The sequence below is a fragment of the Gymnodraco acuticeps genome, unplaced genomic scaffold, assembly GCF_902827175.1.
Source record: "Gymnodraco acuticeps unplaced genomic scaffold, fGymAcu1.1, whole genome shotgun sequence".
Classification (NCBI taxonomy): Eukaryota; Metazoa; Chordata; class Actinopteri; order Perciformes; family Bathydraconidae; genus Gymnodraco; species Gymnodraco acuticeps.
In genome coordinates, this window is record NW_022989947.1 from 1,581,218 (window position 1) to 1,604,788 (window position 23,571).

General features: G+C 41.5%; 1 protein-coding gene across 1 annotated transcript; it reads right to left on the bottom strand.

Moving 5' to 3' along the window:
• Positions 1-1,607: 1,607 nt before the first annotated feature.
• On the bottom strand, positions 1,608-19,198 carry chrna11 (cholinergic receptor, nicotinic, alpha 11). Its single transcript, XM_034210471.1, has 10 exons — positions 19,147-19,198; positions 14,382-14,521; positions 13,981-14,025; positions 13,588-13,697; positions 13,425-13,504; positions 11,160-11,327; positions 10,873-11,067; positions 8,793-8,879; positions 7,458-7,567; positions 1,608-5,493 (listed from the first exon to the last, which is right to left on the bottom strand). The coding sequence occupies exons 1-10, from the start codon at positions 19,196-19,198 to the stop codon at positions 4,765-4,767; spliced, it is 1,716 nt and encodes a 571-aa protein (XP_034066362.1). The 3' UTR covers positions 1,608-4,764.
• Between the last annotated feature and the right edge of the window lie 4,373 nt (positions 19,199-23,571).

The following is a 23,571-nucleotide window of genomic DNA, read 5'->3' on the forward strand; positions in this document are numbered from 1 at the left end:
CACAGTATTTTACTCAGTTCTACTCACCCTGTGAAAACAATTGTTTTCTTATCCTTTATCATTCTTTTTTTCATCATCCTTTGAGTCAACCCAATTATAATGAATCAAAATAGAATATAACTTTAAAGAAATTAATGATCAGATGAGTTAGTTCATAATTCACTGTGCAAGCGATGTAGATAAAACTGTATTGATTTGTTATGAAAGAGAGTAAAGAACCACAGTAACTGAATATATGCCTTTGCCAATGCTTTCCGGTCCCTGAGTACACATCTGTTTTAAGGAACCTCATGAATGAATGTATGTGTTGTTATTCAGAGTTTAAAAGTAGTCGTTTTGTCGCCACTCGTACCATAGGGAGTCACAGCCACCATTGACATATTGTTTAAGAGGTCGGTGTTCCTGAGGTCGGACACCTCGTCTCCACTTAACTTCGCGACGGCCCGGCTGGTTATACAGCGGTCTGTAAAGTGAGTCAATGTGGCTTGGCAGGATTAATCAAGCCTAACGACACATCTGTAGGTAGGCTCGCTGGGAGGAGTGAGCATCCATCACCGTCTGGACCATCTCTCCCTCTCTCTCTCTCTGCTTCTCGTCAGCTGTATCGACCCACACTTTGGGCCCTTGGTAATTAAAAGGCATTGATCGGCCTCAGCCGCAAGATGTCGGGGAGCTTCCTTGCAGCAGAGTGCGTGGGGACCCTCGGACAGAACAGGTGTGCATGCACAGGGGTGGGTGCACCTGAATGTGTTGTTCAACATGCCTGCTGTTAAAGTGTTGTGCAAGTGTTTAATGCAGGTCATGATCAATGTGTTTGTATGCATGTGATTGCTTTGTTTTGGTCTGTGTCTATACGTATTGCAAGTTAATTTGTATACTTGGCAGTTATGGCATCTTTTTAGCTTTTATATCGCCACCCTGTGTACACAATAATAGATCTGTATGAGGCCCAAATGTGCCTCCAGTGAGATTCAGTTAAATTACCCATCTGGTATCATATCTGAGGGCTGGGAGAAAGCTTTAGGCCAGCCTGCTCTTATTACATTTGAATTGTGGGGAGAGAAAAAGAAAAACAACTAATTGATTCTATGCATACTCAGACCCCGAGGCTCATCTTTCCCATGGACACACATACAACACGCACAATCTTCACACACTCTTCTTTTATTCCATCTGAGTGAACACAGTAAATCTAAGGATTGCTAGCGCTGCACATTTTTCGACCTCGGAGAGAAAAAGAGTCAGCCCTTCGCCTTGGCGGGGCTAAAGAAGGGCAGCACACTATAAATACACCTCTGACTGTCTGGCTCACTGACTGAGTGACACACTGAGGACCACACACATTCCCCACACTTGATTGACATATGGTTGCATGAAAATATGTCTCTAATTTCTGTTTATTTCTGCAGTATATGTTTTCCCTTGGTGTGATATACTGCAGTGGCCTTTCATTTGATGCATGTGACTGAGTTACGCTTGTCTGAGCTCCCATCTCTGCTGCCTCTGTCCCTCATAAATCCGATGAATTACCTAGTATGCCCCCCTCTTTCCTCCATTAACCCTCCCTTCCTCTGCCTCCCCATCTCATCCCTCCCCCCTTCCTCTCTCCTTCCTGAACGAGTGATCAATTAAGGTCCTGTCCAGCTCTCACAGTGCGTCAGCACTTTCTCTCCCCCTGCTATCCCCTCTCTCTGTCATTTTTCTCTTCTTTTTGGGTGTTGGGCCAGCCACTGTCAAATCAGAGAGACGGGGAATAGACCAAAGGTGGTAGAAAAATGAGACAATCCTTTATTTTCAGGGTGATAAAATGTTCTGTACAGATGTGAGTGTTTAGTTGTCAGTATGTGCTGGAAGGACAACATCCTTCTACAAACCTCCCGGCAAGAAGTTTACTTTTTGACTGCTACGAAACCTTACGAGAGAGGAGACAGAAAATGACGAAAAAAAATATAAAGAATTGTACAACACTCTCTACCCTGTATGTAGCAGTTCAGAGTGAAATAATACATATGCAAATTCACTAGTGATAATAGTGTATCAGGAATGTAGGTAACTCATTAAGACTATTGGATTTATGTGTTAAAGCAAACCTAGAGAGATTTCTTAAAGAAGAATCTGCAGATATTGTACATTTAACTAATTGTCATAAAATCCCATGAAAATACCAAAACCTACGGCACAATTATTCTCTTAACAAGTGCTGACTGTGTGACCGAAGCATAATATAGCTTTTCCTAAGACCTCCATTGTTTTTATCACTTTAATGAGCCACATTGTTGTACTGGGTAAAATTATACTTTATTTCAATGAAAATGGCCACTGTAGTGAATTACCATCCTACACACACAAAAACTCGCTAAATCACCGATGTGTATTAATCCACTGCTGGAAATAGTCCAACAGTTTGACGACTATACTTGTGACATTTTTCTAAGTTTTTCTGCATTGTAAACATTTAAGGTTGAGGATCTGTCCCATGGCCGTGTAGGGAAGCTTTGAGAGGCTGAATTTATTGTAGGTTTAAGTTGTTTTATGGGATTTTTGGAATATATGAAAAATATACAGTAAGTTCGGTCTTCTCTTCAAAGGCTTGTTTTTTGAGGAAATGTAGTTATCGGGCAAAAAAAGAAAAAGCTTAGCTTACTTTGCTAATTTCAGGGCATGTGTTTCAAAACGTACACAAATGTAGAGAAACATAAATTATTGGTAAAACATTTGTTTTCAGTTATGTTATTTAAAGGGTTTTTAGGCTGGGGACCTTCATGTGCATGACACAATATACCACTATTGATACAGAACAAATACAGAAAAATCCTACAGTTGAAAATGTTTTCCTGACAATTCTATATTTATTTTCAGTGGCTGTGCACAATAGCTATCCACATGAAAACTAATATTAAAGAGAGAGCTACACTCTCTTAGAGTTAGTTGAACATTGATAGACTCAGCAATTACCTGTGCTGAATTGCACGGAGAAGAGTTGTTAAATGTACACTTTCAGCTGGATCTATTTCGCTTTAAGCTTCATTTTTGAATGACTCATCCTTCTCTTATAATATTGGGCTGTGTCCAAACTCACTCTCTTATTAACTCGTGCCACACATACTTCACTTCAGCTTAAGGTCAATATAGTTAAACAAGAATGATTTTGGACAAAGCTTCAGCGAGTACAAAGAATGGAGATATGAGGTTTGTCATTTGACTAATTGCTCTGTTCATTGTAATTTTGTAATACAACTTGTATTACTTTGGTCAGGTTGGACAGTCATCCTTGGACATCTTTAACATTCAACCTACTGTTTGTACATCCATGAATTATAGTCCACCTTCCATTCAGCAAACATTAATACTACTTGCAGACAACACAATTCCCCTCAAACCTAAACTAATTAAATACATATTTAGTTTGTTGGTATCCACATTTCTACAGATGCTCTGTAGCTGAAGGCCATTCTTTGAAATCAAACCTGTTAATCAACTTTACTGAAATTAATCGAAGTAAAATTCCCATCTGTTTCATTCTGGGTAGATATGAATCACTCATGAATCTGAAAATCATTGAAGGGTTCAGACAGAAATGTGATTGGATGTTGCTTCTCCGTACACATTTGAGGGTTTTTGCATGATCTTAACCCTTTCTTGGGCCTCTCGTGTTCTTTTAAAGACCTGACCGCCCATTGCAGTTATGAAACGTTTAATTTGAAATCCAATAAGATCCGTTCGGTTACTGCCTCATGAGTTCTTATTGGCTCAAGCCTCCACCGCGGTGCAGCTACTGGGCATTGCGCTGCTGATGACCGGTTAATTCAGTTTCCCGGTCGTGATAAGCACTGCACGCTGTGCCCGCTGCTGAGGGGCTTTTGATCTCTGCTGATTGTTGCAGATTGGCAATCGTCTCAAAGAGATAAGGCCTTGGAAATTTAAAGTAGTTTTCAAGCAGAGAGGGGACTTCATACTTTAAAAGCTTATTAGTCCTAAAGATTATCTCAAGGTCTTTCAATTTGACGGTCATTAAATGGATGTGATTGAATAGATAAGGTCCTCTTCTGTTCCTCTCTGCTTACTGATCTTCCATCAACTTTTGTATATCCAGGCATCACGCTGTTTACTCCGCCTAACTCTGCCACAAGAGATGAAGTCTAGTTACTCACTCTTTTCTAGTCTGTAAAAATATTTCTCGTCTCCCCCAGCCCTCTCCGCCTCACATCACTTTAAATGATGCAGTCCGTTCTCAAAAAGTGGTAGTGAAGAACTGTCTTCCCTCTTTAAGAAAACAGCCCAATGTCTGTCTTATTTATCCATCTCTATATATCTGCCTGTCGCTTTTCCCTCTTACTCTTTAAATCTCTCCAGTGCTTTAAGAGCTTTCTCGCTTGAGGTTGCATTGGACTGATCTTGTTCTTTATTTCTTTTTTTGACTCATTTGTTCCCCTTATTTTGTGGGAAAATACTTTGAATTAACAAAAAGAATGAATTTCACCTTGTCAAGAATCTGATAAAGCACTGCTCACCCTAAACATATACTCTGTATTCCCTTCCTTATCTGTTTTCTTCTTATATTTCAGTTACAAAACAGTATTGTATTGCAAAGAACACCATTTTTTTTATTTCTATTTTCGAGTTCCTTGCAATCACAAATCACAGAGCCTACAGTCCGCGGGAAATTGTATTTCCTTGGATCCGGGCCCACTCCATTCTTCAGCCTATATTTAATTTCCCTCATCCTTTCCTTCACGCTTCTCTTCATTTTTTTCCTTTTTGCTTTCATACAAAGTCTTTTGAAACAGCAGTCGCAAAGTTCGGAGCAGACATGAGGATAGAGATGGTGCAAATGATGTTGAAAATGCTGAACGCCACCAAACACAAACGATCAATCACAGCGCCTGCAAATTTCCACTGGTCTGCAACGCTCTCGGTTTCGTCCTGCTCCCGGAAATGGTCTGCCATGTAACGCACCTCCTCCAAGATGGCCTGTAACTGTGGGTCTCCTATACCTGCATTCAAGCAACCTCCGGTTCCACCTCCAAAGCCCCCCCCACTGGACACTGTGCTGGGGCAGCCTACAGTATCCATGTTGGGGGTAGGAGGTGGTGGGGAGCTGCAGAACTGAGACGGGAGGTGAGGGGGCGGGCTTCCTGCTACACGTGTAGGCCCTGCAGACATGTTATTTCTCTGGAGAGGCTCTGAGAGAATTGAAGGGTCCTCCATGCTCTGGTAGCCCATGTAAAGAAGGTTCCCGTTGTTGTTGGCACTGGTTTGGGCATGAAGGTGAGGATGCCCCGCGTGGAGGGGCCCTGTGTGCAGAGAAGACAGGTTCTGTGGGTGCAGCGGATGCAGGGTGGGGTCTTGTGGATTTGTGATGCTCCCAGTCTGCGAGCCCGAGGAACAGCGCCGTAAGTGGGGGGCACACGGGGGCCGTTCTGGGTCATCGTTCTCTCCTGGTCGCTTCATACGCAAGAACCATGCTACCCACTGCAGCAAGACCAGCTGCACCTGTAGAGAGAAGAAGAGAGAAACTAAAGCCTCTTTCACACGTGCACTGCAACCATGAAATTAGACATTACTCGTAGGGGCTTTATGTCGTAATGCAAATGTTTGGATGGAAAACACTCACCAAATCTCTAACTAGAGAGAGAATGAGATTTGGAAACGTCTGAACGTAAGGGCCAATGCTAAAATTGTCATAAAAATGAATTGAACAACAAAAGATGCAGTTGTCCAAATTATAAAACTGGCAATGTGCCCCCGGTGTAATCCGACTCAATGCATGCCTCCTACACGTTCTCCCTCGGTGCCAACCCTTGCCTGAAGCTAACTGAGTACACGTGTGACACGGACAATCCTCTGTTGTGTTCTACATGTGTGAAAAGGAAAACTACGGACAGTGATTTTCCTGGTGTCCACTGCATATGAGAAAACGGCTAAAAACATTTAAAGATGAGAGTGGTGGACAGCTAGTAGAAGAGTCAAAGAGCACAAAAGCATTAAAGAAGGTAAAAGAAAACATTAAAAAAGCTATGAGAGTAACTAAGCATTGAAAACCACCTACACGAGTTCAGATGGGTGAACAGCCTCATTTGTCTTGGATTGATGGTCGGTGCTGTTTCCCCCTTGCATCTTGTTTCATAATGCAGTAGTGCTTGTATAAGTAGAAGTATCAAATCCTCGCTAGGTCTCCCAGTTAAAGTGGGGCAACGAAGATTTTTAGCTTAAAATATATTTCCTGCAAGACGATACTTACAAAGACAGCATTCAATTTAAAGGGGGGAATTATTGAGATTCACTGTCAGATAGCAGTGCACTGCGCCTTCGATAATGTCTCAATAGACTGCAGCATACATTTAAAGCAAGATAAGCTTCTCGCGAGTTGGTACGAATGTAAAGCTTGTGTTCTACTTGTTTCCTCTTTTCTCCTCTTACAAATCCTGAAACAAAACTCCCTTCTAAACAGACTGCATGTCCCCTAAAAGGGCATATTGGCCCAACAGCGTCCAGATGGGTGGTTGGTATCTAATGGGAAGCTAATGTCCAGATGACTGCTCAATTACTTTCCACCTAGTGTGTTTACTGGCCAGGTAACAGTCCCTGTTGCCTCTGATGTTTTTGTCCGCAATTGCAATTATGAACTGTGCTGGTTCGATGCACTCATCTGAACCACATCAATTAGCTTGTTAATTGGCCGACAGAATGCCTGAAAAGGCCATCCATCAACCTAATGTCCTTCCATCTGTCGATATATGCGGCATCTGCACTCTCATGCAACAAAGCTTTTTGTAGATGTATTGACAAATGTAGACCTGTCAACTTTGATATGCCAATCAATATGCCTTCCTATATTTAATTTGATTAGTATTACAGAGAATGTATATTATTTTGGTAACCAGCCATTTGCTAATCATTTAAATGAAGCCTACCATGTTTTCACGTTTTCTCCACGATTGACATTTTTATGTGCGCATTAGAACAAAAACTTTTGTTAATAAAAAAAGGCTTCATGCATTTTTAATCATTAATCATAAGGAGTGAGAGAAAAATTCAAATAACATCCACCCACATACAGTATCTAAAGCACTTTGAAACACACTCCTGTTGAAGTCTGTTGTAAGGCATTTGATGATCACGCTCAGGCAGTCTGACACCGCGATGAGTCACAGCCCGAAGAAGTCGGGAAATTAGTGGAGAGCGGAAACTGGCAGAAGGGAACAGGTAGCACTGACGGATGGATGAAATGTTGCTGAAAATAGCAGCGCATGATACGAATTATGATGGGAAATTGAGATTAATAATATGAATATATCTTATCTGAAATGGGAGACCTCCGCGACCCGACCACGGATAAGCGGGAGAAGATGGATGGATGGATGGATGGAAATGGGAGACAACAATTTATAGTGCTTAACCAGCTGGAAAGCATGATGTATAAGTAATAATGCACTTGAGGTTATGATAAAGCTCACCCATTTTGGCATGTTTCCTCCATTTGGATCATGGTGATGATACTGCAGAACGACAACAGTGGCCATGACGGACATCCCAACGATGATCATTATACTGGCAAAGTACTGACCTGGGCAGAGTAGAAACAGAAATATGACGTAATTTTATAGTAGGTTCTGAATTTGCACACAGACCAGTGAAGGTCTCTTTGTTTCAGGCTATATTTAAAATACCCTTTCATGTTTAATTCACTCGCTTATTATAAGTCGCTTTGGATCAATGAAAATAAAATGAATTGTAACAATACAATAATAATCAATTCCCTATTTCATTCAAAAAGACACATCCTTTGTTTAATTCCTTCAGGCCAATTTGGGACCTGATACCGACACGACTTGCTAGAAGCCACATAGTGTTTGTAAAATCAACAAACAGATGCACTGCATCAGGTTAGTTAATGAAAAGATCTGTGCTGAAAGCAGCATCCTGATGATAATGACTTATTTTTTCCAAAGTTTTTAATGACCAGGATTTGTGTCTTTAGGCAATGACAGACACATCTGTGTCTGGCTGCAGCCAGTTCTCTTAATATAATACCCAGCATGCGTGCCTGCAATCAATTTAGACTATAACTTTTTTTAAGGCAAGCAGATGGCAAAATAAATTCTGTTGGCTTTTACTTTGTACCACTGTGTAGGACAGATTTTAAAGACCTCTGTGACAAACCCAGGATTTTAAGCTATTCTAGCAGGTGTAGCTCTATAAATGACAAGGTTGGTTTGTTCAGACTAACAACTATCTTATGGATTGCCAAGGAAATGATATACAGTCATTGGTGTTCCTCAGGGCCAAGAAGATAAATATCGATGACTTTAATGATCCCCTGATCTTTTTTGTCGTGCCTCCACAATGTTGACGTTTGTGGTTTTGAGTGTAATGTCAAGTCAAAGTCCCAATTCGTCCAGCATTTTTGTTTATATATATGGTTTACAGCACTAACTAATCCCCATAAGCCGTAGCTCTGTATTTTGTGCTGGATAATGCTTGATATCATGCTAGTACACAAACCACTAGTGTTCAACCAGGAGCTAGTTCCTACTGTACACCACAACAAATCACTACTGTAAAAAATGAACACTCAAGGCCAGATATTGATTGCCGCTGTCAGATGGAAACTTGCTGTATCTTAAAGGAGTAAAACATCTTGATTTCATATTGACGATCGCTCAAAGTAATTGTAGCCTTAGTGCAGGTTTTAATTTGGTTTCATAATTACAGTTAAACAACATGCTCATTAAAGACCATGAGAACCACTTGGGAACATATAGACACACATAAAACTGTCTTTTACGTACCTATGAGAGGAACAGAGTCCGATGTAGCTGGCATGATCTCTGCCACTAGCAACATGAAAACAGTAAGCGACAGCAGAACGGTGATACCTGCAGAAAGAAAGATAGATAGACATAAGAACCTTATGCTTTACCCACATTTTCATAAGCCATCAATGGTGGTACTTTCTTTTGAGACCTACATTTTGTGTGTGCGTAGTTTGTTGATTAATTATCATAATCCGGATGAGATCACATTCAATTTATTTAAATGACCAGCAATTGCTCATACTGTACATTATTTTTGACATGCTCTACCTCTACAGCAAAAAGCACTTCTGCACAGCAAATGTGTCCAAACTCCATCTGCGTGCACACAAACACACACAACTCACACACTCCTGCCCTTGAACTCATCTCCATCTCAATTTCTCCTCGCTATCTGTCTCATTTATCCGACCGACTACATTTAAGGAGTGCTTTGTTGGCATAAATGTCTCCATACAGAAGCATTCAATTAAACTCATGCTGAGAGATAAATATATAAATGTCCTTAAATGATAATATAATATAATGCCTAATTTCTCAGAAATGACACTTATTCTTTTTAAGAGCATGGTCCTCTCACCATAAAGACCCCAGCCACTTGGTCCCGTGTCTCCTCCATCATCCCGAGTGTCAGAGTATTTTCCAGTAAGGCAGTGTGTAAGCTCTCTTCCTCTAATCAATTCACTAGCCTTAATTACACCAATAGGTTAATTGGCCGTGTGTGTAAGGCTTGGCATTATTTTCTGCAGAGAAATGCTGCGTAATGCATCCTGTATTGAGGTTAAAGATAATGCTTTGACAATGCTGCCCGACGTCCTTCTGTGTTCCACACACCCAAGGTCTAAAATATATCCCCACAAAAATGGATCAGCTTGACATAAAAATAATCAAGACTTTTCTGTTGATCGCCTATACAATTAATCGTCTTCTACTTTCAATGCAAGACCATACAATCTGTAGTCTCTTTTTTCGTTGACTGATGATGTGAAAATCATCCATCTTGTGCTCCATGTTGAAACGGATATTCAAATGTATTTGCAGATGCTGTTCAATGGCGCCACCGCATCCTCTCTCTCTGCCAGCCTATTATATTGAGGATGGGTTGTCTCCCACCTTTACCTCCTCATCAATCGTCCCCCTCTCTTTTGTGCTGTCCTGTCTCATCCTTTTCAAATTCTTCCCCTGTCTGCGCTCCCTCTTCACTTCCTTCCCACTCCCATCTGTCTCTGTTCCTCCTCCTCGCATTTCTCATCTTTCTATTTCATCCTGTTATACCTCTACTCTCGCAGCTTCACCCTCTCTCACTTTGCCCCTTTCATCCCACCCCAAAGTCTTCTGCACCAATGCTTCATTGTTTTGCCTTTAGTCTAAGAACATTTTGAAAGCTAGGTTTTTTTGGCCATCTTGCTTTACTGTATATACTTGACCGTTCACACCTTGGAGCATAGGGAACCATATAGGAGATTTGATTCAAACTCTTCATGGTTGGATGTTGAATATTGGGAGTGTTGGTGCGTTTTTCAGCTGAGTAATCCATCAAAATTAAAAAACTCTTCGTTTCATTCACCTCCCCAAACGTGTGAAGGTGACTGAGGTTGTTTCACCTCCCTTGTATTCAATTGAAGAACTGCATTTCCCCTCAGGGATAATAAAGGTCATCTTAATCCTTATCCTAATTAGTCCTGTGATGTATGCACTGAATCACTCTAGATATGAAGATATAATGGACTCACATTGAAGGTCAAACTGGTCTGCACCTAGTTCGTTCCCAAAGTTATATATATATATATATATATATATATATAAGTGATATTCTGAACAATCTGTGCTGTTGTATTTGCTGTAAAGTGTCTCTACTGTAGGCTATTTTTATTATATGTACAGCACTTTGGCTCGAACAAAAATCGTTTATAAATGTGCTATATAAATAAAACTTGATTTGATTTGATTTGAAAGTTAAAACCCGAGGCGTAAAACAACAACTCCTCTTGTATCCAGCTTCTTGCTCTACTTTTGTCAACGTATTTCCTCCATCATGCACTTTTTATCCACTCACCCAGTGAGATCTTCTCCCCAGAGTCGGCTGGCAGCACAAAGATCAACAGGGTCATTGAAGACAGCAACACACAGGGGATGAGCAGGTTCAGGGCGTAGTACAGGGTCCTCCGACGTATTGTCACAACAAATGTCACATCGGGGTAAGGCTCCTTACAACAGTCATAGAAGGCCTCGCTTCTGGTGCCAGGAACCCCTGAAGAGCAGTCAAGGACAGAGAGGAATGGACCACTGCTCTGTGGCTGGATGTTTTATGAGGATGCAATGCAAATGTATCACCCTACTCACCAATTAAGTCCCACTCTCCATTGGGCATGTAGCCTGAGATGTCAGCATCGTTCATCTGGAGGTCCAGCAGCCAGCCGTCATACGTCCAGGAGCCAAACTTCAGCTCACACTTCTGGATGTCAAAAGGGAACCAGCGGACGTCCACGTTGCATGTGCTCATAAAGATTCCTTTAGAGGGTTAAAGCACTGCAATCAATTCACTAAATTACAGCAACATTTACCCCTGCCGTTTCCTGTACAGAGGTGACTATTATCCGGTGGACCACTTGTGTTTTGCTGAAATCCTGCACTGAATATCAAGGATTTTCATTCATTCTTTTCATATCCAGCCAGCACTAGGACTGAACTCAACCATGCTGCATTTTCATAAAGAACTGCTGAAGGATCTGCTGCATCACAACCAAGAGGATGCATGGATTCTTATTAACATTGGTCATGTCTACCAACAATACACTGAAGAAGTTAAAGCAATGACTAGATTAAAAACAACCTCTCATCAAAGAAATGTCTACCAAAAAAAGCAAGCAGTGTTTTCACCAGCAGTGTTTCAGATATTTAGCTCTGCAAACACACACTGTCACTGCCTGCACACACAGCTGTTAGCAAAGCTTCGGCGGAAGGAGAACACATCAACAGTGACACTGAGAAATGAGACTGTGCGCTTCCTAATCAGATTACCAATTCAATTATGCAAAATAAATGCCCCCAAATGCATATGTGTAGGCACACGCAAGCACAAAATCCTAAAGGTGCACTTGCTCGTTAGTTTCCACCCCCAAAGGAAGATCCTCGCAGTGGTCGCTGGCAAACGATGGCCCTTAAATGAATTACTGAAATAAAAGGATAAAGCCCGGTTCAAACATTCAGACGCAGGCAGAACCAAAATGCCAATGAAGCCTTACAGCGCTCAAAGACATTCGTTATGAGGCTGACATGCAAATCAGACTTCAGAGTGGAATCAAAGCAGACTTTGGAGAGCAGAGGTTAGCAGGTAGAGGGCTGGCTTCAAAGCAGAGGTTGCTATATATATTTATATACCCTCCAATCCAGCAACTGACACCAAGCTTTTGCCTTTGCTTCATGGGGATGATATCTGTGTGATTACTACCGTTATGAACTCTGAAGGCACTAAACCCATAATCACACTGATCAGGTCAAAGTTGTTCTGTGGGCTTGTGAGTTTTGTACCATGCCTCTCACAGATATCCAGTAACCTTGAAGCAATGCTCACACATGACTCATGAGACACCTGGGTTTTTCTGCAGCTTGGAATAATCTCCCTCAGCAAGGCTCCCAAAATAAATTTCTGTCATTCTGAAAATCGCTTCCCAAGAAGGCATTAAGGCCCCGGAAACAAGATTTTCCCTTTGCCAATGTCACACAATCAAGATATGAGCTAAAACCCTGTTATGCCCTATCTCCTGTTATACCATTACACCCAACCATAACACCGTTACCTCTGCAGCTGTGAGAGGTTTTTCTCTGCAAGTGATTGTGTGCAGTAGACACCTGAGATCCTCCGCCTTTGAATTATTCACTGTGTGTCAAGCTCCTGTTCCATGCCAGCCACCCACAGAGCTGTTGCCTTTATATTTCCTGATAACACCAGCCCACAAAATACCTCAGGACTTGCAACCAGGCTTGTGTGCGGGAGTTGAAATAGCTGGTTTGCTGCCTATTATTTTTCCATTTCCATCATGTAGTAAAGCCCTCTCCATATTCCACCAATGTAGACATGTCTTTTTATCCATTCCCTAATTGGCTGTGATCCAAATCGCAGCATTACGGAGCTGTATTTACATTCAGCAGCAGCCTGTTAATAAACATGGCCGCTGAATACAATAGATAGTGCGTATCTCTCTGAGATGTCCTCAGAACTTTTACATCAGAAGGCCATTTCAACCCCCTCTAAACCTTGGGATTCAATCTCAGCCCGTTGTAATCTGGTGTATAAAGAAAAAGACAGAGAAAAGACCTGTGGAAACCCAGGGGAGGTGCTTCTTTCACACTTGCACTGGTCTTGCGTTTGTGTGAAAACAGGAAAATGGAGGAAGCAAGCATATTCTATTTATAGGCGGTATTCACAACACTGGGAATGTGTAACCAGTGAGTAACCAGGGATGCTGTTTATACTTGTGAAATATTGATGTGAAATGTACAAACAGGGGAGACAAGCGAAAATTGCTGCTGCTGTATCGAAGGGAGACGAGGAAGGGATGAGGAATAGCGAGAGCAGGAATGAATAAATAAAGGGGAGGGACTCACCTGGAGGCAGATACTCTGCGTAGCCGCTGGAGTTCACCAGAACATTGGTCTTAAAGGTGGAGTCAAAGTCATCATCTGCACTGAGGAAGGGCAGGGGAGGAAGTGACACTACTTGTTGAAATACAATGTGTATGTGTGAGAGGTGTGTTTATGCGTGTTTTACCTGTTGTAGAGCAGGATGTCCGGTGTCCACACCTGGTCTGTGGTGAAGCGCAGGTTTTTCACTCCGGGATGTTCACTCTGGTTCCACTGGAGATAATGGTCGAACCAACTCTTAAACACAGACACACACACACAAATACAGTCTGTATCCCAGTGGACGACAGTACAGGCAAACCTCTCCATTGCATTTACCATTAGTTTAAATGTAACATAATTCATATCAATCATAGAAATACCTCAAATATTGGAAGCTAAACTTTCATATCCAAGTCGAGTCTCAAGTCATTTCTTTTCCGTCTTGTTATAAGTCATCAAAACAGTATTTTATTGTTTAAAAACCATGTAAACCTTTAATAGCTGCAAATTCATTCTCTTATTTCTCGGGGGTCCTTACCATCCGTAGCCACATGTTAGAGGTGAGCACTTGATTCTTCTCATCCTGCAAAACATTTTTAAAAAATGTGTTTTCTCAAAGATTATTTGCATTAATCATGAGGCAAATAGTAGTACACCTTTTAGCATCCTTATAAAGATTACAGAAAGGTTACCTGCATAAATAACTCTGTAATTCATTAATGACATTTTAATATTACAGTTTATGGCATATACTGCCTTACTTGGTTTCAAATTATGATTTTAATTCTCCCTTTTTGGGCTAATTATCGGTATTGAATAACACAACAAAACTAAAGGCTGCAAATGATTCTTGACCTTATGTCTAAGAAGCTTCATCATGCAGAGGAACATTTTATATTTTTAAATGATTGGATGATGTTCGTGAGGCTAGACACCTACCACATCCATGATCTGTATCATGCTGAGGGAGAAGATAACGGTGAGCGGGTGGGAGTCGTTGCCCACCGGCCGCTCCATCCGGTTGTAGTCCTTCAGGAGGTTCTTTAGCAGATTCCTCTGGTGAGGACCCTGCACCGACACTGCAGAGGACAAAAAGATCATTTAAATATGTGAAAACAAGCCGCACTCTACACCATAAAGATCCCCTGTAGGTGATGTTTAGGTCACCGATACGTAACAGTCTTATTAACAGAATTAGTGAGTATTTCCTGTGAAGTGAATTAATAAAAAATGACACCAATCTTCATGAAAACCTTATAAATGCATCGCTCAGGAAGCAAATCAGACTTTTGGGTGGGAGTACATTCAGGCAATCAGGGGCGGATCTACCGGGGTGGCATGGGGTGGCAACTGCCACCCTAAACAATAGCCTTGCCATCCCAGCTGCCACCCCAGTTGGCATCTTTGTTTTGAAAGAAAAGTTGTGGCTCATCGGACATTTATGAGAGAACATCTCTCATGTCCGAGTGCAAGTGAATGCAGCACAATACGCGAGTCTTGTAACCCCTCCCCCGGCCCTGGCGCGAGAGTGGAAATATGATTGGTGGCGAATTCACTTGAACGGGGGGACGGTGCAAAACGAGAAGTCTTTCGGACCCAAGCACTGAAGGAATGAGGTAGTTGCGGTCTACAATGACAGAGAAGAGAATGTCAAGTTTGGCTGTACTCAGCATTGAATCAAAACGCACTACAGCTGTTGATCTTAATACGTTTGTGAGGCGTTTTGCTGAACAAAATAGTAATCGCCGCATTCAGCTGTAATAGACATGCCAACTTGATGCTCTGCTCACGGATGACTCGATGAGAATAACAAACTGTTAAGATAATGACCTTGTATGCGTGTATATCTTTTTTTCTTTGTGGGGGTCTGCCCCCAAAAAACAGTTTTAAGTCCTGAAAAAGTAAAATAAGACGGTGTGTAAAACTACACTGCCCAGCCAACAGAAAGTAACCACTTTGATTTAACTAGGCCAGTAGGTAAGGGCTTTCCACTGGATAATAACTGCAGCGATGTATATGTTTTAGCTGAATACACGTTTTTTAACCCTAACTGATGCAGTTAGTCACTTCTTTAATGTTTGTTCTTTCTGATGTAAAGTCAAGGTTGTAACTGTATATCAATAATGATATAATTAGTTAATTAGTATAATAGTTAGTTTTTCAAATTTGAAGGAGGGTGAGCAAGCATCTTGATGAACATTCATCATTAACTCCTCCAAAAAATATAGTTTATTCAATAATAAATGAATATGTGAATCATAACAGTTCTTCACTATATCTGTAAAGCTTCTTTGAGCACCTGTAAAAACGCTAACAAATGAAATCTATTATTATTATTATTTATTAACAGTGATTGACAGCTGATAGGAATAATATGATTGTTAATAGTATCATATTCATTCAGACAAACATCAATGAGACAGTTAATTAATGTACTTATTGCAACAGTCTTCATAGATTTGGTACCCCTGCTGGTCTAAGAGTGATTTCATTTCATTTCAAACCTTTATTTATCCAGATAAATCCCATTGAGATCATTGAACTCTTTTACAAGGGAGACCTGCTCAAGTAGGTTCCACATGAAACATAAAAACATTAACAGAACAACAAAAGGACAAACTCATTCAGTTATTGTTCAATTAAAATTCATTAAATGATGTCTGCCACCTTATACTGTATATGTATATGTACGGCTTTACTGATGTGCCACAATAATATCACCTATGTCATTGAGTTAAAATATTATTATTGTGGCTTTCCAAGTTAACATTGATTGTAGGGGTGTAACGGTTCACAAACATTTCGGTTCGGTACGTACCTCGGTTTTTAGGTCACGGTTCGGTTCGGTTCGGTACGTTTTCGGTACAGCAGAAAAAATTATCACAAAACATAAACTATTTTTTGGGTTTTTTAAATTATTATTAAACTGTGAATAATGTATTCACTCAAATAAATACAAAATATAATAAAATAAACATTAAGGTGCAGCATTTCGATGAACTGAAATAATCTGTATTTGAACTGTACTGTACCTAAACAGCCAGCTTGACATTAGGACTTTCTTGTCATTGTATTTTCATGTTGTTCTAAAGAAAGATGAACTTGTCCACATTGCTTGCTGAAAGGGCAGATCTGCTGGCACTAACAATGTCTCCTGCTGTGGAGAACACCCTCTCTAGGCACAGAGGTAGCAGATACAGCCAGGTAGCGCTTTGCTACCATGGCAACATAAGGATATTTGGCGTTTGTAATAGCTTTGGCTCGGTCTGAACTATTTGCGAGTGGGTGGAGGCTTAAATGCCAGTGGGAGTTGGGTTTGCACTTCAGTCTTTTGGTACCGGGGATATTCACGTTCGGGTGATGCCTTTTCAAATGAGTGTGCAAGTTTGATGTATTGCCAGCCGCGTAACAAATTGTAGTTGAACAATGCCGACTAACAGCTTTGGTTCGGTCCACCTGTCTTTGTCCGTCATCCTTGTACGTAACTGCGAAACCAAAATGTTCCCAAACCGGAGACTTCAATGATGCTGGAGGATTTTCGAGCTCAACTTTATCTGCGTTCGCCATTTCGACAGTTCCTCAAATTACTGACTACATTTGAACGCATCCCTGTGACCAGCTCTCATAGTATGCCTCTCGTCCAATGAAATGACTTGGTCGCTCTATGATATATAACTGAGATTACTTCCAGAAAGTTTTTCATGTTCTCAATTTTTTACGTTTAACGCTATATTCGTTCAGTACACACGTGTACCGAACCGAAGGGCCCGTACCGAATAATTTCAGTACGGGTACGTGTACCGTTACACCCCTAATTGATTGATATGATTGCGATTTAAATCAGCATATACTTCTGCCAGGGGATGCCACCCCTCAAAATCTCCTGCCACTCCATGAATATTTGTCTAGATCCGCCCCTGCAGGCAATGAATTCAAATTGATGAAAACATGTTGCTGATCTAATCAGAAAATGTAGCCCTTAGGAGCTGAACCTCCTCATCTTTAAATAACCAACGAACAAGGCTACAAATAAAAGTCTTAGAGGAAAAAGAGAGAAAAAGCTTTAAAGGATGAAATTAGCAGAAATAAAAAACTGATCTACAACCATCTTCCTCCATTCGTCACACTTATCTCCACTTTTAAGTTTTTCTAATCAAATCTGGAGGAGAAGTCCAGCCTTTTCGTTAGATTGAATTATTTAGCAGTATTACAAAAATTATAATACAGAATAAAATCGGCAAACAGAAGAAATATTTGAGAAAGCGTGGAGAACAGTCAGCAAATAACAATCTAAGTAAAGTCGGAAACCTCATCAGCGCATGATTGGCACAAATAACTAGGCTAGTTTGAAATGATACAAATACCATGTGAACTAGAGATATTAATGGACTGATTGAATGAATGGAGGGTAAGCAGACTGTACTGTCAACCAAAAATGTGCAGACCAAATTCAAATGTATGTCGCATCACTAAAGCTTCTTCTATCTTTCCCATAGGTGAGCCATCATAACACATTTAGACTCCATCCAAACTCACATCTCATTTAATATCCTTGCTGAGATCAAGAGGTGTCTACCATTTATATTATGCTGAAGTGCAGGGAATCATATTGAAATTGTGTTCAAAACAGCTAGGACTTCTCCAGTCGGTGCAATAGTGGAGCAATTATAAAAATGGGGTCTCGGGTTGGAGGATTTCACTCAGTCCGTTTTTATGACCTCAATAAACAGCAAAGCAGATGCAGAACACACTGTATGTGGGACACTGTCCAACAGTGTAAGATGTCTTTTGTTCCAGGCTTGAATGCTTATTTATGGGAATTGTCAGGGTTTAAGGGTCTTTTGTGTCCCAGGGAAGCGTTGGCAGACATGTTCCCACACTAATGGTATTGAAAGATGGTGTCATCGAAGCAAAGTGATGGAAAAGCCCTGAAGCTTTCCTTAAATCTTAAAATTCAGTGTGCAGCAGTGCAGTCTGAAACGTGTGCCTTGTCTGTCCTCTTGTTGGACTTTCTGGTAGTAAATATTCTTCTTGAAAACACAGACAAACAGAATAGCTCTGCTGGTCCTTCTGCCTATAGGGAAAGTTCACCCTCTCAGCTCTGCCATCAGCTGACAGCTTTTATATTCTCTCCTGCTGCTCCGAGCCCCGTCAGCTTGGCTGCAACACGGCGTCTAACACAACAGTGGAGGCTAAATGGAAGAGTCGATCTATACATACAATTCCATTGATCTATGACCTGTTTTCCATATGGGGAAAACCCCTTGGTATACATGCAGATCTGGCCAGGAGAGGCATGTGGAATGGGAGGAGAAAAGCAATAAAAGGTTATGACTGCTCAGGTTCTTCTACACACTGTTTCTGTCACCAGCCTCTGTGCACAGCATCAATCTACCTGTCTAAACGTCTCAAACAGAAGGGTCCAACCCATAGGTCAACCCAGCACATATATCCAGAAAGAAACAACCAGTAATCCCAGAGATGTAAACAAGAAAGCAAACAGGTGAGCCAGATTCTCACTTTTCTTCTCCCGGAGTCTTTTTTTTTTTTACTTTGAATTCGTATTCATAGATCAGGCATCAACAGAATTGACACCATACATACATTCCCTCTAGAATCCCCCCTTTCGGACTAAAGTGCCGCGGCTGCAGTTGAGATTCCTGGAAACTGAACGAAAGACAGAGCGAGAGGCGATCGGGCTCACCGTGGATCAAAGCAAAGAATCCAGAGAGGAGCAGAGCCACCGAGTGCCACATCCCGGAGGTGAGGAGCAGGAGGAAAGAGGAGGATGAAGAGGAGACGCTCCGGATGCTGAAGGAGGAGGAGGAGGAGGAGGAGGAGGAGGAGGAGGGGAGGGAGGGAGGAGAGCTTTAGGAAGCTGCTGGAAATCCCCCGGTCTGCATCCAGTCAGCATCAGAGGGAAGGAGTGTGAGCGTGTGCTGGAAGAGCGGGGAGTTGAGAGAGGGGGGAGGAGGAAGAGGAGGAGGAGATGGTGGCTGTGGGCTCTCTCCCTGTCTCCCTGGGAGGTGGGACTAAAATGGAGCGCACAAGAGAACAATATGTCAGGGGTGGGGGGTTTAAAGGGGGTTGAATATATAGCAGGAGGTGGAGGAGGGAGATGCTTTTTTCTTATTGGTCTCTCACCATGAGTTGACCTTTTTCAAGACATTCGAACAGGATGATGCTTAAAACCATTTAAAACACTAATGGAGAATGAATTGATAAAGTGTGGTAAATAAGGGAACAGTGGAAAGTTGAGCACAAAAAACAGACACGCTTTACATTTTTGTTTTTGGGAAAGAATCACCTCTGGGTGTTGTGTCTCTATTCCTCTTTTGTCCATGTAAAGCAGACAATTGTACAAAGTGAACCAATGTGTTATACTCATTTTGTATACTTTCATTCCCTTTTCATATCTCCTAATGTGCCTTAGGGGTGGATGAAATATGGCAGCTTAGTTACACATTATAACCCACCCCAGTGGTTACGGTCACGCACTACTAGACTGGAACAGTGTGTGTCTGTAAGTTTGTATTTCAAAGTGTGTGTGTGTGTGTGTGTGTGTGTGTGTGTGTGTGTGAGCTGCCCCCATTCAGTGGGGGGTGAGTTTTGAATCATAAGGGAGATGGACTCCAGTTTAATTGCGAAAGTGCTGGGCTCTGCAGGAGGGCATCGGGAATGTGCATAAACTCTACTTCTCATTTGTCCTCACGAAATGCTGATGCAAGGGCAGAGGCAGCGAGAAACCAAAGACTGGGAGAGAGGGAGGAAGGCGGGGGCGGGGGCAAGAGAGGAGGAAGAAAGAGTTTGACTGTATAATAGATTACCCTATTACTTCTTCTGCCCTTCAGAATTACCCCTCTCCAAGGAAGCCTGTCACACATCCAGAGCGCTCCCGAGCCTCAGATTCATGCTCGGCCGCACACACAGGATGGAGAGTGGCCCTCTGAGGCGAAGAGAAGGATGGTTAAGTCACCGGTTGAAGCCACGAAGGCTGCATCAAGCGTGGAGTGAGGACGTACAATGTGTCACGAGAAGAGATCCTTATGCTGCTGCCTAAATGTGTGCAAAATGGACTTTGAGTTCATCTCATGAAAGCAAAGGAAAAAAATCCCCAATGCTGTATGCGCCAAGCACCACTGTGACACTGTGCCAAAACCAAAATTCATTAGGCTTCATAAAAAAACAGATTGGATGCACTAAGGTGTGGGTGACATCTGGTGGTTTGTTTCCCAACTGCATGCTGGATGGAGCTCAGCAACGCTGGCAGGAGGAGTTAGGTGATGGTGTTAATTAACGAGGAATAGACAGCGCTGAATAAAACGACAAGAAGATGCCAACGCTGTAAAGACACTAATCAGGACACAAAACTCATTATAATTACAGATGAATTAAAACACTGAGCAAGGTGTGGATTAAAGCCATTTCAATGAAGATAAAGAGGGAGAGAATGAGGATTGGGAACACAATGTGCGACCCCTCTCTGCATATTTGCTGTCCTTTTAATTTATTTTTGCTGATTGTGATTCTAATTGCACGGCAGTGGAGACAGCCATCTCTCTGACCCGGCATGAGCTCATCCCTCTCTGTGCTAAGTGCTGAATGCCGTCCCTGACAATGCAGCCATCAGGGCTGCTGTGCTGTGTGTTTTTAATTACTCTTCTGATTGGATTAGGCCCTCTCCTGCGCTGACACGTCCCCTCCACCTAATAGGGTGCTATCGACAGAACCTGCACATACATCCACTGGCCTGTGACATCTGATTTGTGTGGCCTTTTTGTCTTAAAGGGAGTTGAGTTGATGAAGTTCTCCTAATGGACAATTACGTTCTGCTTCTGCAAGTCCTGAAACCAAAAGGAGGCTGAAACGTTTACCTTAACCCCATGTTGAATTGCAAATCATGATCTATGTTCTTGGAGATACCAAAAAAACAACTCTACTGTGACGTTTGGTCCGAAATGTTGGTGATTTATGCTAGTAGAGACTAAGCCTCAAGACGTTAGCTCTCATAACAACATATGTCTAACAAATTATTATCCTTTTATTTCTATATAGTTTGTATGCTGATTCTACTTTCTCTCTTTGAGCATTTCAACGCATATCTAAATGATGAGAATAATATGATATGTGGAACAGGCTTGGCAGACAGATAAGAGCGTAGCACCGATTCTCTTACCTAACTCTTAGCAAATATGCCTATTTCCCAAAACGTCATACTATTCCTTCCACACTAATCGTCACTTTTGACCTTTAAAACATAAACATTATAACTGCTGTTTACATAATGGGACTTATCTTTTGACCAATGTGTCCGAACAGGTCAGACTGAAGCAATTAATATCCTGACCAGGAGATGAAACTGGCGCGCTCTAAAGATTCAGGGCATGAATCAGATGTGCCATTTACCAGCCAGAGCAATTAGTGGACTCAAAATATCTAATTTCACTTTCTTCGCAGCCAAAGGATGATTTGCAATTGGAGGGACTAATTGAAAACCTGCTGGCTACCGGCCACAGAAGCAAGAGGAATTGACATACTTAGCTACCAGCTACAGCGGCCAGGATTTACAAGCCCTTGGCTGGAGACTTTAATTAATGTGAAGGCTTGCAGATGTGCATATATCCTCTCAGCGTCTTGTTATTAAAAGGACTTAATTTAAGAATGTTCGTAGACTTTATCACCACAGCAGAGTGAGTGTGAATTCAGCAGACTAAACAGTCATATTTTAGGATCTAGTTCTCTGCAAGGATGTGAGATATGGTCTCTGTTTACCAAATGCTATCCGCAAGGGTTTGTCGTGTTGGCAGTCATGCACTGAGGCACCGACAGCTGGGAGCTCACTGCCTGCAGAATATCAAAACAACATTGAAAATGCAAGAAGCGATGAGCAGGTCCTCAAACATCCATGCACATTGGGGGTGCTGGTGGGACGACGGATGGCGCTGCAGTGTCAAATTACCCTCCAATTAAATGTATTGTATCAATGGGACAATCAAATGACCCGTTTTGATCGTCCATTCAAATGACTTGATAAAATGGGTCAATCAAATGTCTCTAACCTATGAACCAATAATACAATCACTGCATACATTTCTGTAGTACTTAGTTAAATACAAACAAACAAGACTGATAGATGAAATAGATGTATTACTTGATAAATAAGACCAAAGCTGTTTTCAATATTGCTGAAAATGGCCACAACAACATGGCAGGGTGTTCCAGGAAATATAAATATTTGATTACTTTTCATCATTAAGATTTGACAATATTTGAAGTTGATTGGACAAAATCTGTAGGAGAAAATTCTCGATATCTGACTTCCAGATGGTTTACGCCTCAAACTTTACGGCACTCCTCCGTATAACATACATAAACCCACCAGCTTTCATTACCAAGTTTAATTTCATTTGAAAGCAACTTTAGGCCCACAAAAATGTGATTCATTGGAGAGATAGGAAACAGAATAATAATCGTTCCTTCACATTTTAATACGATCCTCCAGACATTGTTTGTGCGAGGAATCTAAAAATCCAGACAGCAGCATCTGGCTAAAGCAGAAAGATTCTGTTTTACATCTGCAGGGAAGGCAGACTGTCTGCTTACAAACATGTTCTTGCTCTCCCACCTCTGCTGTCATATCCCCCCCACCACCCTCCTTCAGCCTCTATCCATCTTTAAATACATGTTGTCTTCAGATTAAATAATGCCTTGCTTCATCCTGCTACTATCCGGATGCACTCCTCCGCCCACCCCTTTGCTCCTTAGGTCTTACCGTTTAGAGGGAGCTCTATTATCTGCAGACCCATCTGTCACCAGGATTTATATAAATAAATGATGCTGAATGTCATTGTTATGACTTTAATACTCCAGCCTGCTCTGTACATATTGTTCGCTTAAGGGGTGACATATTTGATATTTCATAAGCTCATAAGTATCAGATCTATGTCAGACTTGATTAAACCGCAATAATAATCTGCTGATTTTTTTTTTTTTAAAGATTATATTTATTTGAAATAAAACACACACAAAAGTCTATAACAACCCCATGCAATCCTCCCACAATAACAATTGAGGCAATTATTGAAATAACAAATGAAAAGTGATTTAATGGCTTTTCTTTAAGACTGTG

Bases quoted from the DNA above. Each gene is read 5' to 3' on its own strand.
- chrna11 (XM_034210471.1), bottom strand. From the start codon at position 19,198: ATGTGGCACTCGGTGGCTCTGCTCCTCTCTGGATTCTTTGCTTTGATC. The intron at 11,328-13,424 runs GTGAGTCCCTCC...AACCCTCTAAAG, and splicing joins CGCAGAGTATCTGCCTCCAG to GAATCTTTATGAGCACATGC. The intron at 7,568-8,792 runs GTACGTAAAAGA...TACTCTGCCCAG, and splicing joins GGACTCTGTTCCTCTCATAG to GTCAGTACTTTGCCAGTATA.